At 37.7% G+C, this 21,531-nt stretch overlaps 1 protein-coding gene across 8 annotated transcripts in view; it reads left to right on the top strand.

The window, feature by feature from the left end:
• Positions 1-21,531, top strand: part of PAN3 (poly(A) specific ribonuclease subunit PAN3) — an 80,468-nt gene that overhangs the window by 5,632 nt on the left and 53,305 nt on the right. For 6 of the 8 annotated variants that reach the window (XM_066989734.1, XM_048072843.2, XM_066989737.1 and 3 more), the window contains exons 2-5: positions 887-1,027; positions 7,829-7,950; positions 17,988-18,054; positions 19,774-19,844. In XM_066989734.1, coding sequence (XP_066845835.1) covers positions 887-1,027; positions 7,829-7,950; positions 17,988-18,054; positions 19,774-19,844 — 401 coding nt within the window. The remainder of the gene's footprint in view (positions 1-886; positions 1,028-7,828; positions 7,951-17,987; positions 18,055-19,773; positions 19,845-21,531) is intronic. The other 2 variants (XM_066989736.1, XM_066989735.1) reach the window with 1 other exon arrangement.

Genomic DNA, 21,531 nt, shown 5'->3' with positions numbered 1-21,531 from the left:
AGTGATGCTCTTTAGTTGTCATATACCTCTGTTTTCTTATTAGAGAGATGCCTCATGTTTTAATATTCCTGATGCCTTTTCCAGGAGCTGATAGAAGATACAATTTTTGTTTTGCTCTAAATATTTTTTTTTAAGACATTGGAGGCAAGTCTGAGAATTGACAAGACATTTGGGACAGCTGGAGACTGTTAAACGATTGAGAATTGAAGACTTAAAAACAATAACAAGTTAGGAGATGCATGGGAGTAAATGAAAATTGGTGAATTCACTTAATCGACTCGTTTCATATATCAACAGCAGAAATTGGGAAATGATAGGCATGGATTTTCTCTCACTTTTGTGTTTCATGTGGAAATGGGGAAGAAATGGAAAACTTATTGGAGGGGTTGATGAAAAGAGGAGAAAAAACTTTTACATCCCCAAAGTTATTTGGGATATATAAGGGGGCAGTTTCAGCATGTGAAATTTCCAGGAAAAAATAAAACATGCTATTGTGCTTGAAACTGATTTTTCTGTATTTATATACTTTGGGGGGTTTCTTTGTTGGGTGAGAAAACATTCAAGTCCAAATATTGCACAGAAATTACAGATCCCTTGGGAGTATGGGTACTTATTTGTTTCTGGTAGTACCTACCACGTGCTGGGTATCGAAGTACATGACAATGGCATTGTTACTGTTTTGATTGTTTTCCACTTTCAAAGACAAAGATAAACTGTGTTTTGGGGGGGGGGGGGGGGGGCATAGCCATAGACATCTTGTGAGCAAACTCAAAGGTGATAATTGCTATAATAATTTGAAGTTTTGATGATGTTTTTTTTTTTTAAGATACTGAGCATCCCCATTTAGTTTCTGTCTAGCAGTTATTAGATAACTGATTTTTTGTAGGTATCACTGTGGGAGTGGGCCTGCAGGAAGGATTTGAATGCACAGAAAATAGTGACCTTGGGGACCAGCTCAGAAAGAGTTCCCTGTGTAAGGAACCACCTAGAAGCAAATTTAGACTGCTGCGGGAAAAATGGACGAATGGTAAGTGAGGTTGGGGTGAGAAACGCAGGGAGAAGCAGTTCTGTAGGACCTCAGAAGCTGAAAAAACTCTTGGTGTCGAGGCAGCTGATGGAAAGGGGGTCAGTGGAGGGATTTAGATAGTAAGCTGATGTGGCTGATGTTTTCCTTATCTGTTGTTTTCTGGTAATGATGTAATACGTTACACTGCCTTAAAAAATGGTATAGTGAATCGCTGTGTATTGAAGATGAGTTGGTGCAGATCACGCTCCGTGCATGTCTGTGTTCCATCAGTCTCTTGGGGGTTAAGTTCTGATGGTGTGATTGTTTTGTCTGATCTTCAAAGATATTTTGTGTTTAGATCTTATTTGTATCATTTTATTTGCCTCCTTATGGCCTTTTATTCCTTTTTTTCCTTCCTCTGAGAATTGAGATTCAGAAAACAAATACTTAAATATGAAAGTGGTGGTAGAGACATGCGTTGTAGATGTTGCAGTCAGGTGGGTTATGTGAAAAGAAATCCCTGTAGTCCATGGGTAGAGTCCCTCTGTGTCAATTGTTCTAATGCTGATGAAACTGATGGGAAGATCTTCCCTTTCTTTTTTCTCCCTCCCACTCCCATAAGAAATAACTTGGACAGGGTGTTAGGACATCTTCATCCTTCTCATTCGACTGTTTTTATATAAGAAGTTGAATTTTATGTACAGGAAGGAGGCTGTTAAAAAACAAATGTGTGTTTTGAAAAAAATAATGTGGTATATCGAAAAAATTGATGCAATATATCAGGAATTATGAAATGGTTTGGAGGTTTATTCTGAAAGCTTTGATATTAAGTGATTTCCATAGTTGGAATTGCTGTCTCTGATAAGAGTACTTCTGATGGCTCTTTTGAAAAAGTATCATTTTTAATTAGTTTTATCACTGTGCTTTTGGACTCGGTCCATGAAAAGGAGTCCTGCTGCTCTGGATGCTGTACAAAGATTTTTACAGAGCAAAAGGATGGCAGCTATACTTTTTGGGGGGCTTCATCAGATGCTTGTATGATATGCGAGATAAAATTAAAAAAAAAAAAAGGCAGCCCAGTCACTTAATATTATGGTAAGGATTGCTGTTTTCCCTTGCTTGCCCGTGAATATCTCATCACTTAGTGGGAGTGTTTGTAAATAAGGCAGCATTTCCCAAACTGTTTTGCTTCCTGTCTGCCTTTCAGCCAGCTTGGTTCGTTTGTGCTGTCTGCCCTCCAACTGCACTTCCATTCACAGCATCCTAGCGCAGTGGTGCGCTTCTGCTCCTCGTGCCTGGGGGATTAGCTCAGGTTCTCTGTCCGCTGTCCCTATTTCAGTGATTCCTAGGTTGGTTTTGGAAAATTGCATTAAATGAGAGAGAAATTAAGACCAGAGAATCTACTTTCCCTAGCAAACTGAAACAAGAGTAGTGACACTGTGGGGAAAGCAACACCAAGATGCACCTGGCACTATGTATAGTGCTCACGAGGTATGCAGCAGGGCTAACACCTCAAGCACCTGTTTCCTGATACCAACCTATCAGTACAAAGCAAAATAGGACAAGCATAAGTTCCTCTGACACCGCAATGCTTCTAGAGCACTAAAACCACTTTTCTAAGTCTTAAGTGACTTGCCATACATAGGCATTATATAAAAGTTTTATTGTTTTAGTCTCAGTGTTAGGATGGCTATCTCAGTGTAAAATTCCACTGGAGATACGGCACTGGAGTTTTTACTGCTTTATATCTAGTTGAGATAACACCTTGTTCTTTGTGTGCACGTGTACAGTGAACATATGATTAAGTTTACCAGGCTGTGTTGAGGTGAAAAGTGCCTGTTATTGTGGCTGCTCTGGGAGCTGAAATCAAGATTACCTCTATAAATATAAGCTTTTTTTTTTTTCCCCAGCATAAAATAATTATAATACAGTTTGTTAGGCAGTGATAGTAGCAAAATGGATTATTTCAGTCTGCTTTATTATGTTGCCAGAAATCTTTAAATAGTTGGTTTGAAGACGATGTCAACAAAAATCTATTGTGATCTTACTTCAGCCCACTCATTTTTGGGCCGGTATATTCCGTTACTGTAAAGGATCCTTTTTATATATTAATAATGGTTTCCTAGATGACCAGTACTAATGCCAAGCTCATAAGAGAAGCCATGTAAGATAGTGCGGTATTTGTTTACTGTCCACAATGAAAGTATTAGAAATGCCACCTTTTCAGGTAGTGTTAGTATTTAGTGCTAGTATGACACGACGAGCATTAAACCGAAACCAGCTGAAACCCACTGATCCTGTTGAAATGTTTGTGTCGAGTTCATCACAGTAGTACTCAAGCACCTAAGCTGCGTTGAGATCCTTTGTACCTGAAAAAAGTCTTTGAAAAAAAGTAAGGCAAAAATAACCCTCTGGTTTTTTTTCCTCTTTGGTGCCTGCATCTGAAGGGAAGCCTACTTTCTGCTAAATTTCTGTGGGTGATGAATTATATAAGACGATATTTATTTTTAATTGCAGTTGTCACATTAAGCTGCAGTGTTACTCATCAAGCAAAAAATTATTAGATAATGTGGATGTAAAAATGTAGAAAGCACCTTCTGAATTTCTCAAGATGTTTAAATTTCTTTCCAGAATTGTGAGGATGTAACTTCTGGCTTTAATTTTGATGTTGTTTAGAAGTTTCTTCTTGTTCTTATGTATGTGCTTACCTAATGTGTCAGCATGTATTTTACCACTGGATTCTTAGTTTGCATAATTATTTGCATAATGTGATGCCTCCTGAAAAAGGAGACAATGCTTTCTGTTCCTTCATACATCCATCATTTTTCTCACATCTGCCCAGTCAACCTTTCTAATTTTATAAGAAAGCTGTTACTTCTCTCCAAGGAAGAGTCCATTGAAAATTTATCGGACTTTGACAGGTGGATAATACTGTTACAAAACAAAGGCATGTTCCTTTGGCAAGAACAGCCAATTCCAGATTTTCTTTAAATTATTCTCTGAACTTACCTGCAGTTATAGTGGATCTTTTAAAAGACGAAAAAAATACAAACCTCAGTGTTGCATTTGTAATTCTAATAGCATTATGTGAAAAATGTTTGGAAATGTGCTGTTATGGTAGGAGAGATGTGGACAGAGAAATCAAATGCAGGCTCTAATGTAAATGAATAAAATGAATAAATTCATGAGAACAAAAATTCCTTAAGGACTAGAATCTTCATTCCAGTTTGGACTTTTTTGGTTAATTTTGTTCTTAATACCATACCGCCTGTGTGGTGAAGTCTACACATTTCTGCTTGAAGATCTCCTGTAGGTTACTAACGATAAATGGCTTTTCTCTTATGCTCTCAACTGCCTTGGTCTTCCAGAAGCAAGTGAGAATTTACGATTTGCCAAATATTTGGCAGAAAGAAGATAAGTGCTTTCTGTTTCTCCCGGAGAAGGCCAGGTGCCAAGTACAGTACAGCTGCCTGTGCTGTTCAGGTATTTGCTGAACTTTCATCGCCGCCGTAACAGCTGAACATCCCTCCTTTGAGCAGAGATGGAGTACATGGTCTTGTTTGCTCTTACAGGCAATGCAGGGATTACTTTTTCCATTGTACCTATATAAGCTTTGTCTTTTCTGTTAGTTCTGTTTCTTTCTTCCAGCTATAGGGAAATAAATTTAAGGAAGCCAGATCTGAGTTTTCCTTCGAAGACAATCGTTACACGCATCGCTTCTAGAGAACTCTGTTCTAAATATGAGCTATTGCTAAGAAAACTGCCCTCTGCTCTAGTGAGCTTAACTTTTTGATGTTTTTTTTTTTCCTGGTGGAATGTTTTCTTGAAGCCTTGGTCCTTTAGATAGAGGTGTTTTCCAGGCTGTTGGGAAGTTTATGCACTTCGTTAGGTTAGTGCAGCAGGTGAAGCATCGACAGAGTTCAGCGGTACAAAGGTGGATCAGCACTCAAGCACAGCAATTTGTGGTAACCCTGCGAGGAGTCTATCAGCACAGCCAAACCGCTGGACTCGAGAGAGAGTCTTCACGCAGCTGGATAGCAGAAAATGCTGTGGAGTAGCTTTTCCTGTCTGAAGAGCCCAGTTATAAATCAGTGCGTCAACAGGAAGCCTAAAGCGTAGTTCAGAGCAGCTTTGAGTGGCGTGGATTGGCTTGTGCAGCAAATACTGCTGCTTTCCCACTGCTGGCACTTGAGCAGTGTTGGGGATTGCCGTTGTGCTGCACGGCAGTGTCCTCTGCAGTGCTGAGCCCTGGGAGTGCTGCAGGAAGCCTGCTGCTGCTTGCAGCTTGAGCCGCATGGCACTACGGGTGCCTCCTCTTGACAAGAAGAGCATCTGGTCCTGCCTGCCTGTTTTTGCCCTATCAAGGCTATCTGCGCTGGCTCCAGTGATTTACTTGGATGCAACGGGGTGACTGCAGCTGTACCAGCTGTCCTGGCTTACTGGAGCTGAGCTGGGGGGTTTATTTCATACAGCTGAGGCTCTTGCCATGCTGCATGTGGCGAAATAACCACTTGAAAGTTTTCCACTTTCTTTTTTCCAGTTTTGATGATTTTGCATATTAGCTCTATTTGTCCAAGAGAAATCAAGCTAAATGGGTTGTTGCATTGACTCTAGTTTAGTGAGGAGCAGTGGGAGAGGTTGAAACAATCAGTTTTCTGTTAATTGTTCGACAGACTGAAGCACCTGAGAACTGGTCGTGTAATCTAAGGGAGGCGCTCGCTGTAGTCTGTTTAAAGATTGGATGTAATCTGAAGTTTGACAGAAATGGAAGATGAAATGGCAGATATACTGCTCAGTTGATATAGTGTATCTTGAAATGATGGTTGTTCCTGAAAATTAAAGCTTTTCATGGGCTTTTACAGTCAGGAATCTAGTATCAACACTGCAGCAGTTCCTGATAATGGCTGAAATGCAGTCAGGGAAAGCTAGATAGGAAACACATTTTTAAGAATAAGTATTAAAAAATGCGGTGTGGACACTGAATTTCTGGGCAGACTAGGCTGCAACTACTCATTACTCATGGATCTGCTATTTTCCAGTTTTCTCCTGAGAAAAATCCTAGGACTTTTTCATGATGCTAGAAAACGATTGTGTTAAAATGTCAACCTTCATGTGATGAGGTAGGGACTGAAAGTAGCAGGTAGGAGAAGACAATAACTGGTGTTACTACAGACGTTACTAATTTTCCTGATACAATAGCTCAATCACAGACTACTTTTTTTCTAGTCTTCAGCTTCATTTAGGGAATTTAAGTTCAAAAAGTAATGCCTTAACCTGAAGAACAGCTTTGTCTTTTTTAGGGCTATAATGAGAGGACTTCTGAAATTTCTACATGGCTGCTGCTTTGAAGTCTTGAAGGAGTATCCAGTTAATGGATGGTGGAGACAGTTTTATTGTCCTATTCTCTCAGCTGTTTAAAAACTTTTTTTGGAAATCTTCCTGTTGTACTTCATTAAGGGACTTTAAAGATGCTTAATTACTAGGTGTTTCTCTCAAACCTGCAGAGCTTACAAACGATGTTCTGGATTTAGCAGTGGTACTTCAAGATTTTTTTTCAACTGCAAAGCTCATCTGCCTGCAGTACGGATGCTGCTAGTGATCCTGGTCTTTCAGTCCTTCCTATGACTGCATGTGGCTGTGGTTCTTTTGCTGTTTTCTGCACATATAGCATAGAAACAGCTTCCCAGGTTACACAGTCTTTTTGGAGTGGAAGTTCCCATTCTGGTGAGACCTTAGGAGTTATAATTTGCATGCCATTAGCTCTGCTACAGAGTTCCACTTTATTTCCCTTGAGGATTTGGGACAGGAAGCTGTTTCAGTGTGTCACCAGCTGGCTGGAAGTCCATGCAGAAGTTCAAGTTGGATAGTTTGGTACAGGATGTTCTTCTGAGTTGGATGTGTGCCTTTCTACCTTAGAGCTACCAATTACTCATGTCTGTTGGCTTGCAGTGGCCTGGACATACCGATTAGTGTCTTTATAATTTGCTGTGGGTGTTTTTGCGGAAGCTTAATTTGAATTGCAACGTGTGTACAGCTGTAAAGTCTTTTTTGTTATCTGAGTAATACCTGCTTGAGTGTTCTGTGTTAATTATGACTGCTGCTGGTTGTGCTCTGTAGTCTCATAGAAGTGAATTCATTTATTTGTGCTTGTATGTCGAGGCCATTACTTCCAGGCACGCAATTTCGTGGGATTAATTTCTTCAGTTACATCCTTCACACTTGCTTTCATTCCAAAGGAGGTTTTGGCCACTTCTCATAAAACTGTTGCCACTTTGTGTAGTACAAGATAATGAAAATAGCAGTAGGCTCTTAAGGAAGCTTTAAAAGTATTTCTGCATTGTATGGGAGGACTTGAGATATTTTTAAATGTATATTTTGTGTGTTACCCTTCAAAAGAACAAGTATATCCCCTTAAAAACTTTACTTGACACATACATTTCTAAGATGTAGGCTTTCTTTGTTTGCCTTTTATTTTTTTAGTTGGTTGATTATTTTTTGATATCATTACATGTCATGTTGTTACTGTTCGTAAAGTTCAAACTCATCATCGTTTCCCTCAAAACCTTTCACTTTTCTGCCTCTTCCTGCATTTGTGTTATAAATCCATGCTGCATATTTTGTTGTTTAGCAGCCTTGTTCATGATTTTATGCAGTTATGGTTTTAGTTGCTTTGCTGAGAAGTTAGACTTGAAGATTAGTACTACCAACCATCTCCAATTCCACACTGCCCCCACCCACCAGCCAAAAAATTATAGAAGATCTCAGCAAATAAATTCATGGTGAACTACGTTTGTCTGAAACATTTTTCCTTTTTCCTTTTAGTTCCTGGAATAGATGGCGGCGGGTTAGCTGATGCTAGTCTCACAGATTCCTACTTTAGCACCAGCTTCATTGGCGTTAACGGATTTGGAAGTCCCGCTGAAACCAAGTATCCCATGATGCAGGTAATGGCAGTGAATTGTGTGGTGTTTCATTAGTTTTGGCTGGCGTTACACCAAGAAGGGAAAACTGTCCAAGGGTCAGGAAAAATGCGGTGCTCTGGTATGTGTTGTCTTGCAGGGTAAACTGAGTGTACTCGTTTTAATCTTGCTAATGGAAATGAAACAGTATCATTGCTTTACAATTAGCCTGGTTTTGTTGGCACTTATTTCAGCTGTTGGATTAGGCATTGCCATGTACATTAACTCCGTGCTTCTAGATATCTTTTTATGTTCATATCTAGTTTTGATAGCCTTCTACTAAATATATAAATACTAGATTTTGAAACATTTTGAAGACCAAAAGTCACTAAAGCAAAATGTGAACTGTTAAACCAGTAAATTACCTGACAAAAAAAAATAATCAGAATTTGTAAACTCATTCTCTGGTAGCATTCAGTGATGTTGGTTACACATTTAAGTCCTAAAATGATTTTTTTTCTATTTATACTGCTCTGTGGACATAGGCATAGGAGTTTCCATGAAGTGGAATTATGGTGTAGGTAGTAGTATGCAAAAATTTATAGCAAAAGGCTGTTGTTTAAAACCTAAATGAATTTCTGTTGAAGCAGCACACGCGATACTATAGTAATTCCCTCAAATTTATGCTGTTTAAAAGCAGAGATGGTCTCTCCCTGTACTTAAAGGTTTAACAAACCAGTTTCTGGTAAATGAAAGAGAGTGCAAGTCAAATAGTTCCCACTGAGTCCTGACAACAGCTCTCTTCTTTTATATCAAGGAAACTCTCCTTATGAGCTTACTTTGATCTCAATTGTGGCTGTATTATGGATTGAAAAATAACTCGGCAAAAGGTGGGAAATAATTAGGTGTGTGCTGTTTCTTAGTGCATGTTTTCAATAAGGCTGGATTTTTTTCTCATCCAGCAGAATTGTAAAACCATGGAGATGTTTATTACTGATAACGATGCATATTTTAAAAAGAACATTTTAACCTCTGATTCCAGAGGGTACTGTTGAAGCTGGAAGTTAGGTTATTTATTGTTTGTACAGTTACAGATTTTGTTATAATTGAGATCATATTGTATCCTTTCAGTGCAAAGTTATGTTTTATATCCTTAAAGTGCATTCTGCAGCAGCACTTGTCTTTCTAAACACAACATTTTAATTATAACTTTTTTTGTAGAAATGTGATAAGGAATGCATCTAACATGAACGCTCATGGGATTTTTAAACACTAATGCCTGTGAGATTAGAGTCAAAATGTTACGTTTCTTTTTGAGAAAACAGGAGAAAATGATGTGCTGCTTTCCCATTGGAGGCTAAAGAAAAGAACTTCCGCTGATGGATTCCTTTATTTTTGGAAAGAGTGCTTATGGGCATTGAACTACAGTTTAAAAACCATTCTTAATGTTTTTTTTTAATCATGTAATTCAGGTTCTTACTTACACAGGTGAAGCTGGTAACATTGTCTGTTTTGAGTGCCAGTCAGCTTCTTAATTCACACCATACCAATACATTTTATCCACTTGTAGTATAGCTTTCCATGTCATTTAGCTCTTTGGAGAGCAAGGTGAGGGAAAAATCTTGGTGACTTTTGTTTAAATAATAGCAATGCTTTATAGTTTGGAACAGAGTCTTTAAGTGTGATAGATTGGTGGTTGTGTCACAGATACACATTCTGCTTTCTTTCAGCAGATCTGCCGAGATTTGGTCACTTGACAGCTTCGCAAAACTGGTTTATATAGACCTACTGGAGACTTACTAGGTGCTAGATGATTTCCCAAAGATGTAACCTGCACTGGCATGTTCCAGCTTGAGCACATTCCTGCTGCTACAGTGTTGCCCTAGTGTAGGCCTGGCCTGAACACCAAGCAGGAATGCTGATCTGATTTTTTTTTTCCTTTTCTTCCACTTCAGACTGAAGCAGCATGGAAGTGGGTCTGTATTTTGTGGGGAGAAATCTCTATTAGTTATATCGGAGGGATGTGTAAGGGCACAGAGACTTATGCAGTGGGCTTAGAGAAACTGAGCTGAAGATGAGTGGATGAAGAGCTGGGAGGACAACTGGAAAGGAAAGAGCAGGAGGACTGGAGATACTTACAGAACGGAGATTAGAATTGCATGAGTAAAATGCATACAATTTGGGACAAAGAAACAAGCTGGCATAATGCAAACTTGGGTCAAAGCAGAGTGAACAGAACACATCTGTGCGCATATGCCTTTCCAGGTGCTTGAATCAAACTGAGATACTGCAAGTTTAGCTTTCTGCTCTTAATGAAATATCAGAAATCTGCAGCAAAATGTCTAATTAGCCTCTGCTTTGCTTGTGCAGATGAAAACATCTACACCTATGAGTTACCTAGTCATCTCTGGTAGATCTGTGCAGTTCACAAATAGATGCACCGGTGATGTAATATGAGGAAAGTTTTTTTCAGCTTGTTTTTTTAAGACTGGGGAAGTTGCATAGACAGCAAAATAAACACAGCTAGAAGAAATGCTAGTTAAGATACAGTTAAATTTTAAGAAATGTTAAGGTCAGGCTGCTGATGCAGCCTTGAGGTTATTATATTGAGGTGTATTCTCCATAACTTTGTGTCTTTTCAGTAGAAGAATTATAATTAGGACTTAACTCAGGACACAGACTGCATGGTGCATACGTAATGAGCATCCATTTGATAGTTGATTAAGTGTTTATTTCACTGTCCCATGAATGCTATTCAAATCTTTCTCTTAAAGACAGTTGGCAGCATGCACGTTGGTGTTATTGTATCTGATATTTACATTTCCTTTCAAAAGTAAAGGAATGCTTTCCTTATTAAAGAAGAAAGCTGCCTACGTTTTATAGAGGAATGGGAACAAAAAGGTTACAATAAAAACAAAAACCAGTGCTGCTGCCCAAACCAGACTGCAGAGTTTCTCAATTTAACCTAGAAAGTAAGAAATGAAGATAGTGACCCCACGTAGAAAGCTTAGTTCAAGTGACGTAGCTGGCCTCAGTCTGGTGAGGCTAGAAATAGTCAGTCTGTTATGAGTAATGTTCATTTTCTTTCACTATGCAGTATTGTACAGTCCAAGCTTTATTCACTAGATGCCTTCCAACATTATCAGCAGGGATTCAGTACACGAGTCTTCCTGACTATTTCTAATTAAACTTCAGAATGCATTTGTCATGTGTAGGAAACAAGCCAGGTTTGTTGAAAGAGACTGATTGTGTATATTTGGGTTATCATAGCACATATGTAATGGAGGCAAATTGCCTCAAGCAAGGTTACTATCCAAATTTTCTAGTCACCATGTTCTTGTGTGCAATACATTGTGTTAGTCTTAAGTATGCAGCGTAAGGAAGGAAAATAAAAGCAAATTGTACCATGATGAATTAAGGAGGAAATATGTATCTTTGAACATATGTAATGTGAGGTAGGTAGTGATCAGCATTTCTGCAGAGCTATCTTTCTGACTGAGATCTCATTTGTATGTGTTGAAGAGAATTTTAAGAGGTGTAGAACTTTTTGTTGGGTTTAGAACTAGTGGTGAAGATGCAGGTAGTTGTAATGTTCAATTTGCATTGGAAAAAAGATGGCAGTGAGAATTCTCAGCACTGTTCAGAAGAGGCAGGGTGTTCAAAGTGGCCGTTGTTCTAATTCTTCTTGTTAGTTCCTTTCTAAAAATAGTAACTCTTTGCCTCATCCTACCACTCCTCCTACCTCAAAATTCTTTGCTGTTAGCCAACCTTTTGTTGCCTCCTGTTGGTCTCTTCTGTTGTTACTGGCTAGCTTCCTATTGATTAATAGTCTCCTGTTGTCATCAGTTTGCATTTCCCTGTAGTATGGTTTTGTTTCATATGCCTTTTCGTCCCTGAATCTGCACGTTCCTTCGTATGCTGCATTTACAGTGTTGGCTTCCAGCTTATCAAAGCGTCTATTTTCCCTTTTCTCCATAACTAATAACAGAGCAGGCCTGCACAACACATGGCTCCCAGGCTGCACGCTGTCCCTGAAGCTGTTCTTTTCCTTTTTCTGGCTTAGCAGCAGCCAAGAGACAGGCTGAAGTGTGGTTCAAGGAGCAGCTCGTTTCACTTGGCTTTCCCAGCAGTGAGGAGGCAGGAGCTGGCTGGCCGGGATGCCTCTAATGCTTGGCTGTTTGCTCAGGCACTCTGCGCGTACCACTCGGCGAGCTGGTATGTGTGTTCCTCTGGACCAGTCACGTTAGTACTGCCTCTTTACTAGCTCGTGGGTTGATCAAAGGTACAGGCGGTGTGGGAAGGAGTTTCAGTAGTATTATGTTGGGATCATAAGAGGGCATGTGAATAATCTGGGAGAATGTAGAGCAGGATGAGGCAGAGGAGCACCTTGATGTCAAAACTCCTAATATAATAGGATTGAGCAACCTGCTTGTAAGAGCATAAAACAGTAGAAAGTATTTTCATGTATATTGCTTTGGAGAAATGTTTTTCTGTATTTAGATACGACAAGTTTTGTAACTACATGCCTTCCATTGGTCTGTGGGTTATGTAGAAAGTAAAAGCACTTATTTTCTTTACAGCAATTTTTTTTTAAAAAAAGAGAAGTTGTCAGCATTAAAGTTGGCAAGGCCAAGCAATGGAGAAGAATGAGTCTTGCTTTTGCCGTGCTAGTATTGGCATACTAAGAGTTCTTGAAAAGCCTGAGAAGTAGAGATCCTCCTCGCTTCAAAGCCTTGCAGCTGAGTAAACACAAAGGCCTTTGTTCCCATTGTTGCATCTGCCAGGAGCTGAGTAATAAAACTCTCCTTAACAGGAGCATGCAGGCTTGTTAATGTCTTCAATTTTTAACTGTTGAGAGCCTGGTGGAGCTATAGACATGCTATTTAAAATATGAAATTATGCGATTGTTTACATAATGTTTTTGGAAGAAATACAGTTGCTTTAGTTCAAACATCTGAGTGGGACGTGCTGTGAGTGGTGTCAAATATGCTAACCACCCAAGACAAGTTTTGGATCATTTAGAAACAAAAGCGAAAGGTATCGCCATTATGAGGTCACAGAATGTGACAGCTAAACAATGGCTTGTTTGGTTGTGACAATCTTATTCTTTTGCAGTATGACTTCTTTTATTGTTCAATTAACATTGTTCCAAAAATTAGAGAAATAACTGAAATATAATTCTGGTAGAAGAGTATTAGGGTAAAGAGAAGAACTTGTGACATGCTACAAAATATTTTGAGATAATATACTTAGCACAGGAATGAGTTTGAGGGAAGTTCTTGTTTTCTCAGGATTAAGTAGGGGAATGTGGAGACAGGGACTAACTGCCGTCTCTTAGATATTTTGGGGAAAAGGTAGAGAAGAAAGCGAAAACTGAAACTTAATACAAGTCTTGTAATATAAAAATATTAGTTCTAATGGAATACTGCAAAGCTTTATTTATCCTCTACCTTGATGAGAATTCTGTCACTACGCTTTTTTGGTAGAGGGAGATGAAAGTGAAGTGAACTTGTAAGCACAGCTATGATTTTGGATTTTGCTACTGAATATTGAAGGGTGGAGCCAAGACTGTATACTTTTTAAAGGTTGTAATGTTTTTTTTACCTTCAAATTTCATTCTCTTCCTAGCAAAATATACCAAGGAGGTATTGAAAAGTGTCTAATCCTCAAAGATTTTTAAAATAGCAACATGATATGGAAATTATTACAGTTGATCTACTGCCAGTGTTGTCCTAGTCTGTGTTAAAATAATACCTTTTTTATAAGACACATTAACTTGAAACAGTTCTGAATAGGAAACTTTAGTAACCAACAGGCTATCTTATGTCTAGTAGATGAGATGATTGACAAAATTTTTGTTTTTGACACCGTGCCTTTTCATACAGCCTTTTCCTGAGAGGAGATTTGTTATTTTGATTATTCTTTCTTCAAGCACCGGGATTAAAAACTTCCAAAAGAGTTTATTCCCACTCCAGTATTGTTTGAATATTCATGAATTAACAAAGTATTCTGAAACTTTTTATCACTTTTTTTCATGAAATTAAAGAGCCTGTATTTTGTCACTGATCGGAGCTTCAGCAGTGGAGAAAACTTTAAGCTGAAGCCTTAGGTTAAATCCTAGGACAGGAATGAATGTGACAGTTTGATTTTGTAGTAGCTTTCTTTTGAGATGTGAACAAAAACAACTTTTTAGTTGCCTTAGAGAGGTCCAGGATGTGTGCCAGGCAGCCTGGTTGAATTTTAACTACTGCTTAAAGAACCTCAATAAATCATAGCAATAGGCAGGCAAGGAATTTATATGGACCTGAGTGACATTGGTGTGGCATTCGGTTGTGCCAAAGTTCTTTCTGTATTAGCTTCCATATGGTGAAAGTCATGATGCATTAAAATAAGTGAGAAACTTTGTGTTTGCCTTGCCTTGCCTGGCAGGCTTATTAAGAATGAATAGTTCATTTTCGTCTGTTAATGGCTGCTCTTACCTTTCTGGAGCTTTCATCTTTTGGGCTAGAGGTTCTTGTGCTTAGATTCTTCTTAAAATTGAATTTGTATAAAAAATAGTTCAACGCTATTAAAAGATTGAGAAACATTATTTAGAAGACAAAACCTGTTGTCCAGAAACCAGAAATAGCAAATAGTGCTTGTTATATTTTTTTATTTTTATTTTTTGTTTAAGATGTTTTCCTGTGGACTTAGTAAAAATGAGATAGAGAAATAACCCTACTGAAGACTAAATGCTTTAGAGTGTGGTGGAAGTCTTAAATATTAAAACACCTTAAAAATACTTTGCTCACTACATGCAGGACTTTCATGACTAATGGTAAGGTAAGAAGCTTGTGCATGTGTAATAAGTGTTGAACAGGATGAAAAATTCATGAAAGTGAGTGGTTAAGTGGTGTTTTTTAACTTCATGCAAGCTATGGCTTTCAAGCAGTTGTTAGAGCAAGAGCTGCCCAGGATCAGTAAGTTTTGCTTTTTTTCAGAATTGTGGCTCATGTGAAATACGTTTATACCTCAAACAAGCGTTGTCTTTGCAACAGCACATTTGATGTTCGTAGACTTAGGAAGTTCTTTGCACTGTGTTATTAGAATACTGAACAGTGTGTTGTGTTGCAATCTGTTTCCAGCTTGCACACTATATATCTTTTTATTGATTGTATCAGCACAGATTTTCATTATCACAGTCACATTTTCACATTTCAAGTCTGATTGAAAGTTTAGCTGCACTACTTGAACAGGAAAAATACTGTTGACAGAAAAGTGCTTGGTTCCCCGTTTTAGCCATAATCTTAACCATCTTTGATACCAGCACAGATGTCAGTTGTATCTATCCCTGGTCTGACAGACCGATATGTTTTGCATTAAAATTGTTACAAATACCTGCGTGTCAGAAATAGACATTAACGCTATCAATTTTTGTGGAAATCTGGAAGATTTCCTTCATATTCCTAAACCGCTTCCTCTTATAAGGATCAGTGTGGATGTATTAAATACTTAGGAAAAGATGCATAGTAAGGATACTGTTTTGTGAAAGTTTAACACCTTTCTGTTGCTTGACCAGGAAAGGAATATGATGTATGAACAGTTGAGCTATTATAATCCAGAAATTACTTATTTTTATGTATTCACTAGAAAATTTCTTACACATTAGTGTTTATATACTGGTATTTTACAGTTAGATTTCTACTTATATTTTGGAATGGAGAGAATAGGAGCAGTAATTTTACTGTCAAAAGAACATACTGAATCAAGCCTGTGACCCCAGTGAGTTAGGAAACTTTAATTCAATCTCAGAACATGCTGTCTAGTACTGATCAGCCAGAGACTCGCTGTGACCACTTGGGTGCTGACCGGCTGATAATTACTTTAAGATCACTGTGCTTTTTGTACAAGATGGTATACTGCTAAAAACTGGTATACTGCTGACTACCAGAAACTGGTTGTTCTCACCAAAAAATACCAGCTACCAGACCGTGTGTAATTCTCTAGCTCTCTATAATTTTTGCATTTGTCATAATAGGGAATGAAAAAAGTCTTATCTGTCTTTCAGCCTCTGGTAAACTTATCAATATTACCAAATGTTTGCAGTAGATGAGGCAGAAGCTAAACTCATCTTTTGTCTCTGTAAATACTGATTTGTTTGCTAAATACCTTGCTGAAAATAGCTAGTAATGAAAAGTTTAGACTTTGCTAGGCTGTTTCCTGGACTTCAGCTGTAAGTTTGTTCTTGTGGTGGAGACAGTGGGATGAGCCTCCCTGAACTTGAGCAAAATTGTTAATATAGTGGGGTTTCACAAAATGCTACTCTGTTTTTTAGAAATCAGTAAACTGTTTCATTAGAGGCATCCTTTTTGTGGAAAGAATTACTTGCTGATCACTAGCAGTTTAATGTGAGTTAGGAACATGAGACAAGTGGCATTAAAAGAGTGAAAACACGTAACAAATAACGTTCCTCATTTAATTCTTGAAAAAGATAGAGGTTAACACAGTATATACATATGTATATTACATGTTGTACATCTGCAAGTAGTCTAGTACTGCTTCGTATAGTACTACCTCCTCATACTGAATGAAGAGTTGTCAGAAGATCTTACATGGCTCACTGTAGCGAAGGAGGACAGATGCTGAAATAAAGGAGACTAGCATGTCACTGACAATAGTATATTGATTGAGCCTGCTGTTGAGAGGATAACAAAAATATACCTGTTTAGGTACCTAAATTTTACAAAAACTTTCTTAAAGTTACTTTCCTAAAAGTGCATGCTGATTTTTTTAACAACTTGCTTTCCACATAAATGTACATTGCATAATCTACTTATTTTTGTAGATACAAGTGAAAGCTGCAGCTTCTGGTGAAGTCAGTTTGAAAGCTGTGATTTTCAGTTTTGTGCAGGATGCTGAGAAACTTTTTTTTTTTTTTTAAATAAACCTAATGTACTTCTCGCCACACCGGATGACACTAGCTTGCGTTGGTTCTCCTCTGTTCTGACCAAATTTACTCCAGAATATTGATTCTTCTGGTCAAGAACTAGCTGAAATGGCATTAAAGTATTATGTAGTAGGCTTCTTGCCATTTGCCACTAGCATTCAGATTGGCAGTGGAAAAATGAAAGCGTAAAGTGCAACTCCAGTGACCAGTTTTGATTCTTAGTCTGTGTCTAGACTACTGAATTAGGCATGCCTGGAAACTGTCGTAGAGACACTTGGGGCCAGCTGGCATGAAATGGCCTGTTTGTGCTGGTGTACACTCACCCACGACAGCAGCTGCTGCATGCAAACTGTCTACTTGAAGGGATCTCAAAGCTTTTTGCTGTTGAATAGTGCCCAGAAATTGGCTGGGAGACTCCTAGTTGATGGGGGCCAAAAGCATGCTTAGGAAGATGTTAAAAGAAAAACTACTTGTACTATCACTCGGTGATGGAGGGGACACTTCCTAGTGTTGCTGTGCTTTTCTTCTTGTACTTTTGCCTCTAGCTGGGAGACTAGAGGAGTAGAGGGACACTGTCTTCTGTATCAAAGCAGTGGTAGCTCTTCGAGGAGTACTGTTTTATGTAGTCCAGCTGATTGCTAGCTGGTATCTGTGGAGGAGTACAGAAGAAGCAGGTGGGGCCGAGGAGGAATACTGAGAAGATTTCAAGTCCCCTGCTGGTTTACAAGAATTGTATGATTTTGCTGAAAGGTACTATTCATTTTTTAAAAAACAGACAAAAACCAATGAACTGTCAAATATACTAATTTGAATATTTTTGCTTAGAAAAGCTTCATGTGGTGATTATAGTGTATAATAAAGTGAAGAGTTATAATAATATAATAAAGGACTGGCTTACCTAATGCTGGTGATGTATAGGAAGAGAACCACAGGTTTGGCAGAACCTCCCAAGCTAGAAGTAATTCATGAGGATAGTGTTTCATTTTAGTATACAGTTGGTTTTGGTTTGCATTGTTCTCATGTGAAATGCTGTATTTTACTAAACGTTTTTGTCAACTACGAACCACTCCTAAACTTTCTACATACTGTCCTCAATGCCCTCACCTAATCTTTTGTAGCTTTTATTTTATATGTACAATTGTTTTTATTTTTGCAGAGGATGACAAATAGCAGCAGCTCCCCTAGCCTTCTCAATGACAGTGCCAAGCAGTATGCAGGCCATGGTAAGCACTCTTAAAGTAATACATACAAAACCATATTCGGAAATTTAGGAGATTCCCTTTGGTAAAATTGAGACTAAAGGTAGGTTTTCTCCTCTGATCTGATCTAAGATGCAGGTGAACTTCTTGTCCACTATAATATAATATATGATTACTTCTTGTAGTCCAAAGCTGAAGTGCTACAGAACTTAAAATTTTCAGCCTTCTTTTTTGCTGCAGTGGGGAAAAACTAAAACAACAGCAACAAGAAAATAATATTACTACAAAAAAATGCAATCTGTTGGTCTTGTCACTTCACATGAGATGCTAGTTTGGATATCCTCTATAAAGCACTGATAGCTTAAGTGCTTTTGTTGCTCCATGGTGATGTCCCTTTTTATTGTGTTTTTCAAGGAGGTTACTGTGTGGAATGATTATACAGGTTTTTAGTTTTGAATTCAAGGGTGTACAGTTCTTGTGAAATGTATCACATAACTGACAAATTCTAATAGATACAAAGTTTTGTCCTTTAAGCAGTACATTTAGCTCTTAAATATTTTTCTTGTTATTGGGAACATGTTTTTCAACCAAACAATGTCTCTAGAGTACAGGCCTGCATATTCGCTAGATGACTGTGAAGGGTGTATTGAACTTGTATAATGTGCTTTTCAGAATTCCTTTCTAAATTATAACAGGCACTGCAAATTATTTCAGCTGTAGCTGTCAAGCCAGCTTCTTTCAAGAAGAGCACTACTCCCTTACGGTGTTTAAGATGTTTCTGTGCTGAAAATTGCTGTATTAATAATGTTCTAGAACTTCATTTGCATGTCTGAAACTATAGCTAGGCTACTTATGCTTACATTTTTTTGGTAAAGCATGGTAGTGTATACTTCTAGAAAATTAATTCAAAAGCCAAGTTTGTTTTTGTTTTTCTTCCTCCTAGTTCATTTCCAGTAGGTTTTGTGCTTTTGTCCCACTGCACAATTAGCTATTCAATGCAGTGGAGTTCTACAGTTTTAAATGCAGTCAGTTTGAGTGTGAGACAGTCCAAATAGTGATGGTGATGCATGTGAAGGAGAGAAACCAGACTGCCTTTTGGAAACCACTTTAAATTCTGTAGTGTCTCTGGTCCTCCTAATTTTTTCCCCTCCTAAGCTGTGCCTCACTTGTAGAATTAATCTGTAAAGGAGTATTGATGAATGCTAAAGAGTGTTTCATTAAAACATAACAAATTAATGCCACCTATAAACAGTAAATTTGATAATTATATAAATTTAGTTTGGAGTTTCCTGTTTAAGTTGCATCTGTGATTGTTAAATTTTTGGTGCTTCAATTTTGGAAGGGATGCACAGGGGAAAAAAAAATCAATAAAAAGCTACTAGTAGAGTGTGGACTTTTGCTACATTTAGATCAGATTTAAATTTGTGCGTGACAACATCCACATCATTATTTGTAATGCTGTGTTACGCTGAAGATGACTAATTTCAGGTAACTGGAGATGAAGGCTTTAAAATGTTGGTGGACTTTAAATAGTGTCAACAGCAATTAAATGTACTACATTTATGCTAATGAGCACTATTTCATTTATGCTGTTGCATGGAATCTAATAAATGCTGTAGTTTTCAGCAGTGTTGCTGAACGTACTTTTGCCTGAGGGATTTTTTCCATTCAAACAAATTAAAAATTGTAAGCTTTTTTTTGAATAGATGTAGGTGTATAACATGTTTTACATTCTTTTTACAGATCCACTAACTTCACCAAATTCATCCTTGTTTAATGACTTTGCTGCCCTCACCGTGTCTCAAAGGAGAAAGGTAGGCAACAACTAAATTTTAAGTGGTGTAATCGTGCATGAGTTGACAGGGAAGAAGATCTGGAACAACTTGAAATGCTAGGTGAAATAAGGATGATTCTTCTAGTGTTGCTAGATTTATTTTAATAATTCACTGCCAATATAAATGAGATCACTTTCATTTGTGTTGCACCAGATCAGACTGTTGCTATTAAGAAATACTCTAAGCATTTGTAAATTGAAGTTGATAAGAATGCTTTGCTTTGAATATGAAAATTCAGATATGGTCCATTGCATTTGAAAACAAATTATTTTTATTGCACTGAGGCTTGCAGGTGGTGCTTGCAGGTGGTTTGTCTTGTGCCTTCACAGTAACAAGTTCTGAATACAAGAAGAATCATTCCTCCCATTTATTTGTCCATGCTGTCAAAGTAATTCTTTTTTTGAAATGCCTTCAGTGTGAAAGATACTCTAATAATATTATGGAGAAGTTAAGGTGTGATATTTTTTCCCCTCTAATCTGTATTGAGAAATCTTATGCTGAAAGTTAAAGAGCATCTTCGAACACCTTTGACCTTTGCCAACTCAGGCTGTGCTGTTTTCTAATTACCCACTCAAAAGCACAGTGGCTGGAATAAGAGACAAAAGTTTGGTTACTCCAGGATTCTCATTTTTTTCCAAACTGGCTTTTATCAAAAAATACATTATCTTGTCCCAGCCAGTTATCAGATTTTGCTTTCACTGATGACTTCCATGTTTTGCTTCTTATTTGCCTCATGATCCTGAAATTTCGTGTAGTCAATAAGTCAATAATACCTTTTCTTGAAAGCACGCTGTATCAGCACACTTACAACTTTTCGTAGAGCTTTATTTGCATGTTGGCAATTAAGCTCTGTATCATTCCTGCAGGTGAAGATTGAGCATGAAGATAATTACCATAGTTGGTCCATTAGACTATTTTTCTTGAAATAAAATGAAGCTGTAGAATAACTTCCTAATATTATGCATCCAAACTAGATGGCATCTCACAATTGCCTTTTTCCTTAATGCCAGCTGTATTGTACTGGAAGTTTGATGTAAACAGCTATGTGTTTACCCACTTAATGAGGACAGTAAGAAAGAAAATTCTATGCTATTTACAATGTGTATGTATATTAAACCATATGCTCAAAAGAAAATGAACTGTCATACAAAAGCATACTAAAACACTGCTTCTAATACTGACTATTAATTCAAAGTTAATGAAACAGTACAAAATGGAAGCAAACCGGGTAATGTTTGAATGTAAAGCTCAAGTAACTTAAAGCTCAATTAGTAATGGAAAGTCTGTTCTGACTTGGTCTCTTTTTTCCCCAAGAAAGAATCAGCAATTAAACCACTTACAGCAAAAATAGTATCAAGAGAGGCATTTATCTGTGAAACTGATTTACTTATTTTTTTTCCTCACTTAATATTTCAGACATAACTGGCATTAATTGAAAGAGGTTTTTGTTTTGCTTCGCCTATTAGTCATTTATTGTTCATTATGGCTTCCATTTTGTGATGTATATTTGTGTAAAAGATCTTGTTAAATAATGCTAGTAAGGGGGAGGTTTTCATCTAATAAGATTGGAACTGTCTTAAAATCAAGGCGTCAAGGCTCCCTCTATAGTCAGTAGAGAGAGACGAGCAGCTTAAAGGAACACTTGGCTGATATTAAGAAAAGCACA

The sequence above is a fragment of the Anser cygnoides genome, chromosome 1 (genome assembly GCF_040182565.1).
Source record: "Anser cygnoides isolate HZ-2024a breed goose chromosome 1, Taihu_goose_T2T_genome, whole genome shotgun sequence".
Classification (NCBI taxonomy): Eukaryota; Metazoa; Chordata; class Aves; order Anseriformes; family Anatidae; genus Anser; species Anser cygnoides.
The sequence above is the reverse complement of the archived record's forward strand: the minus strand, read 5'-3'. Positions and strand labels throughout refer to the sequence as shown.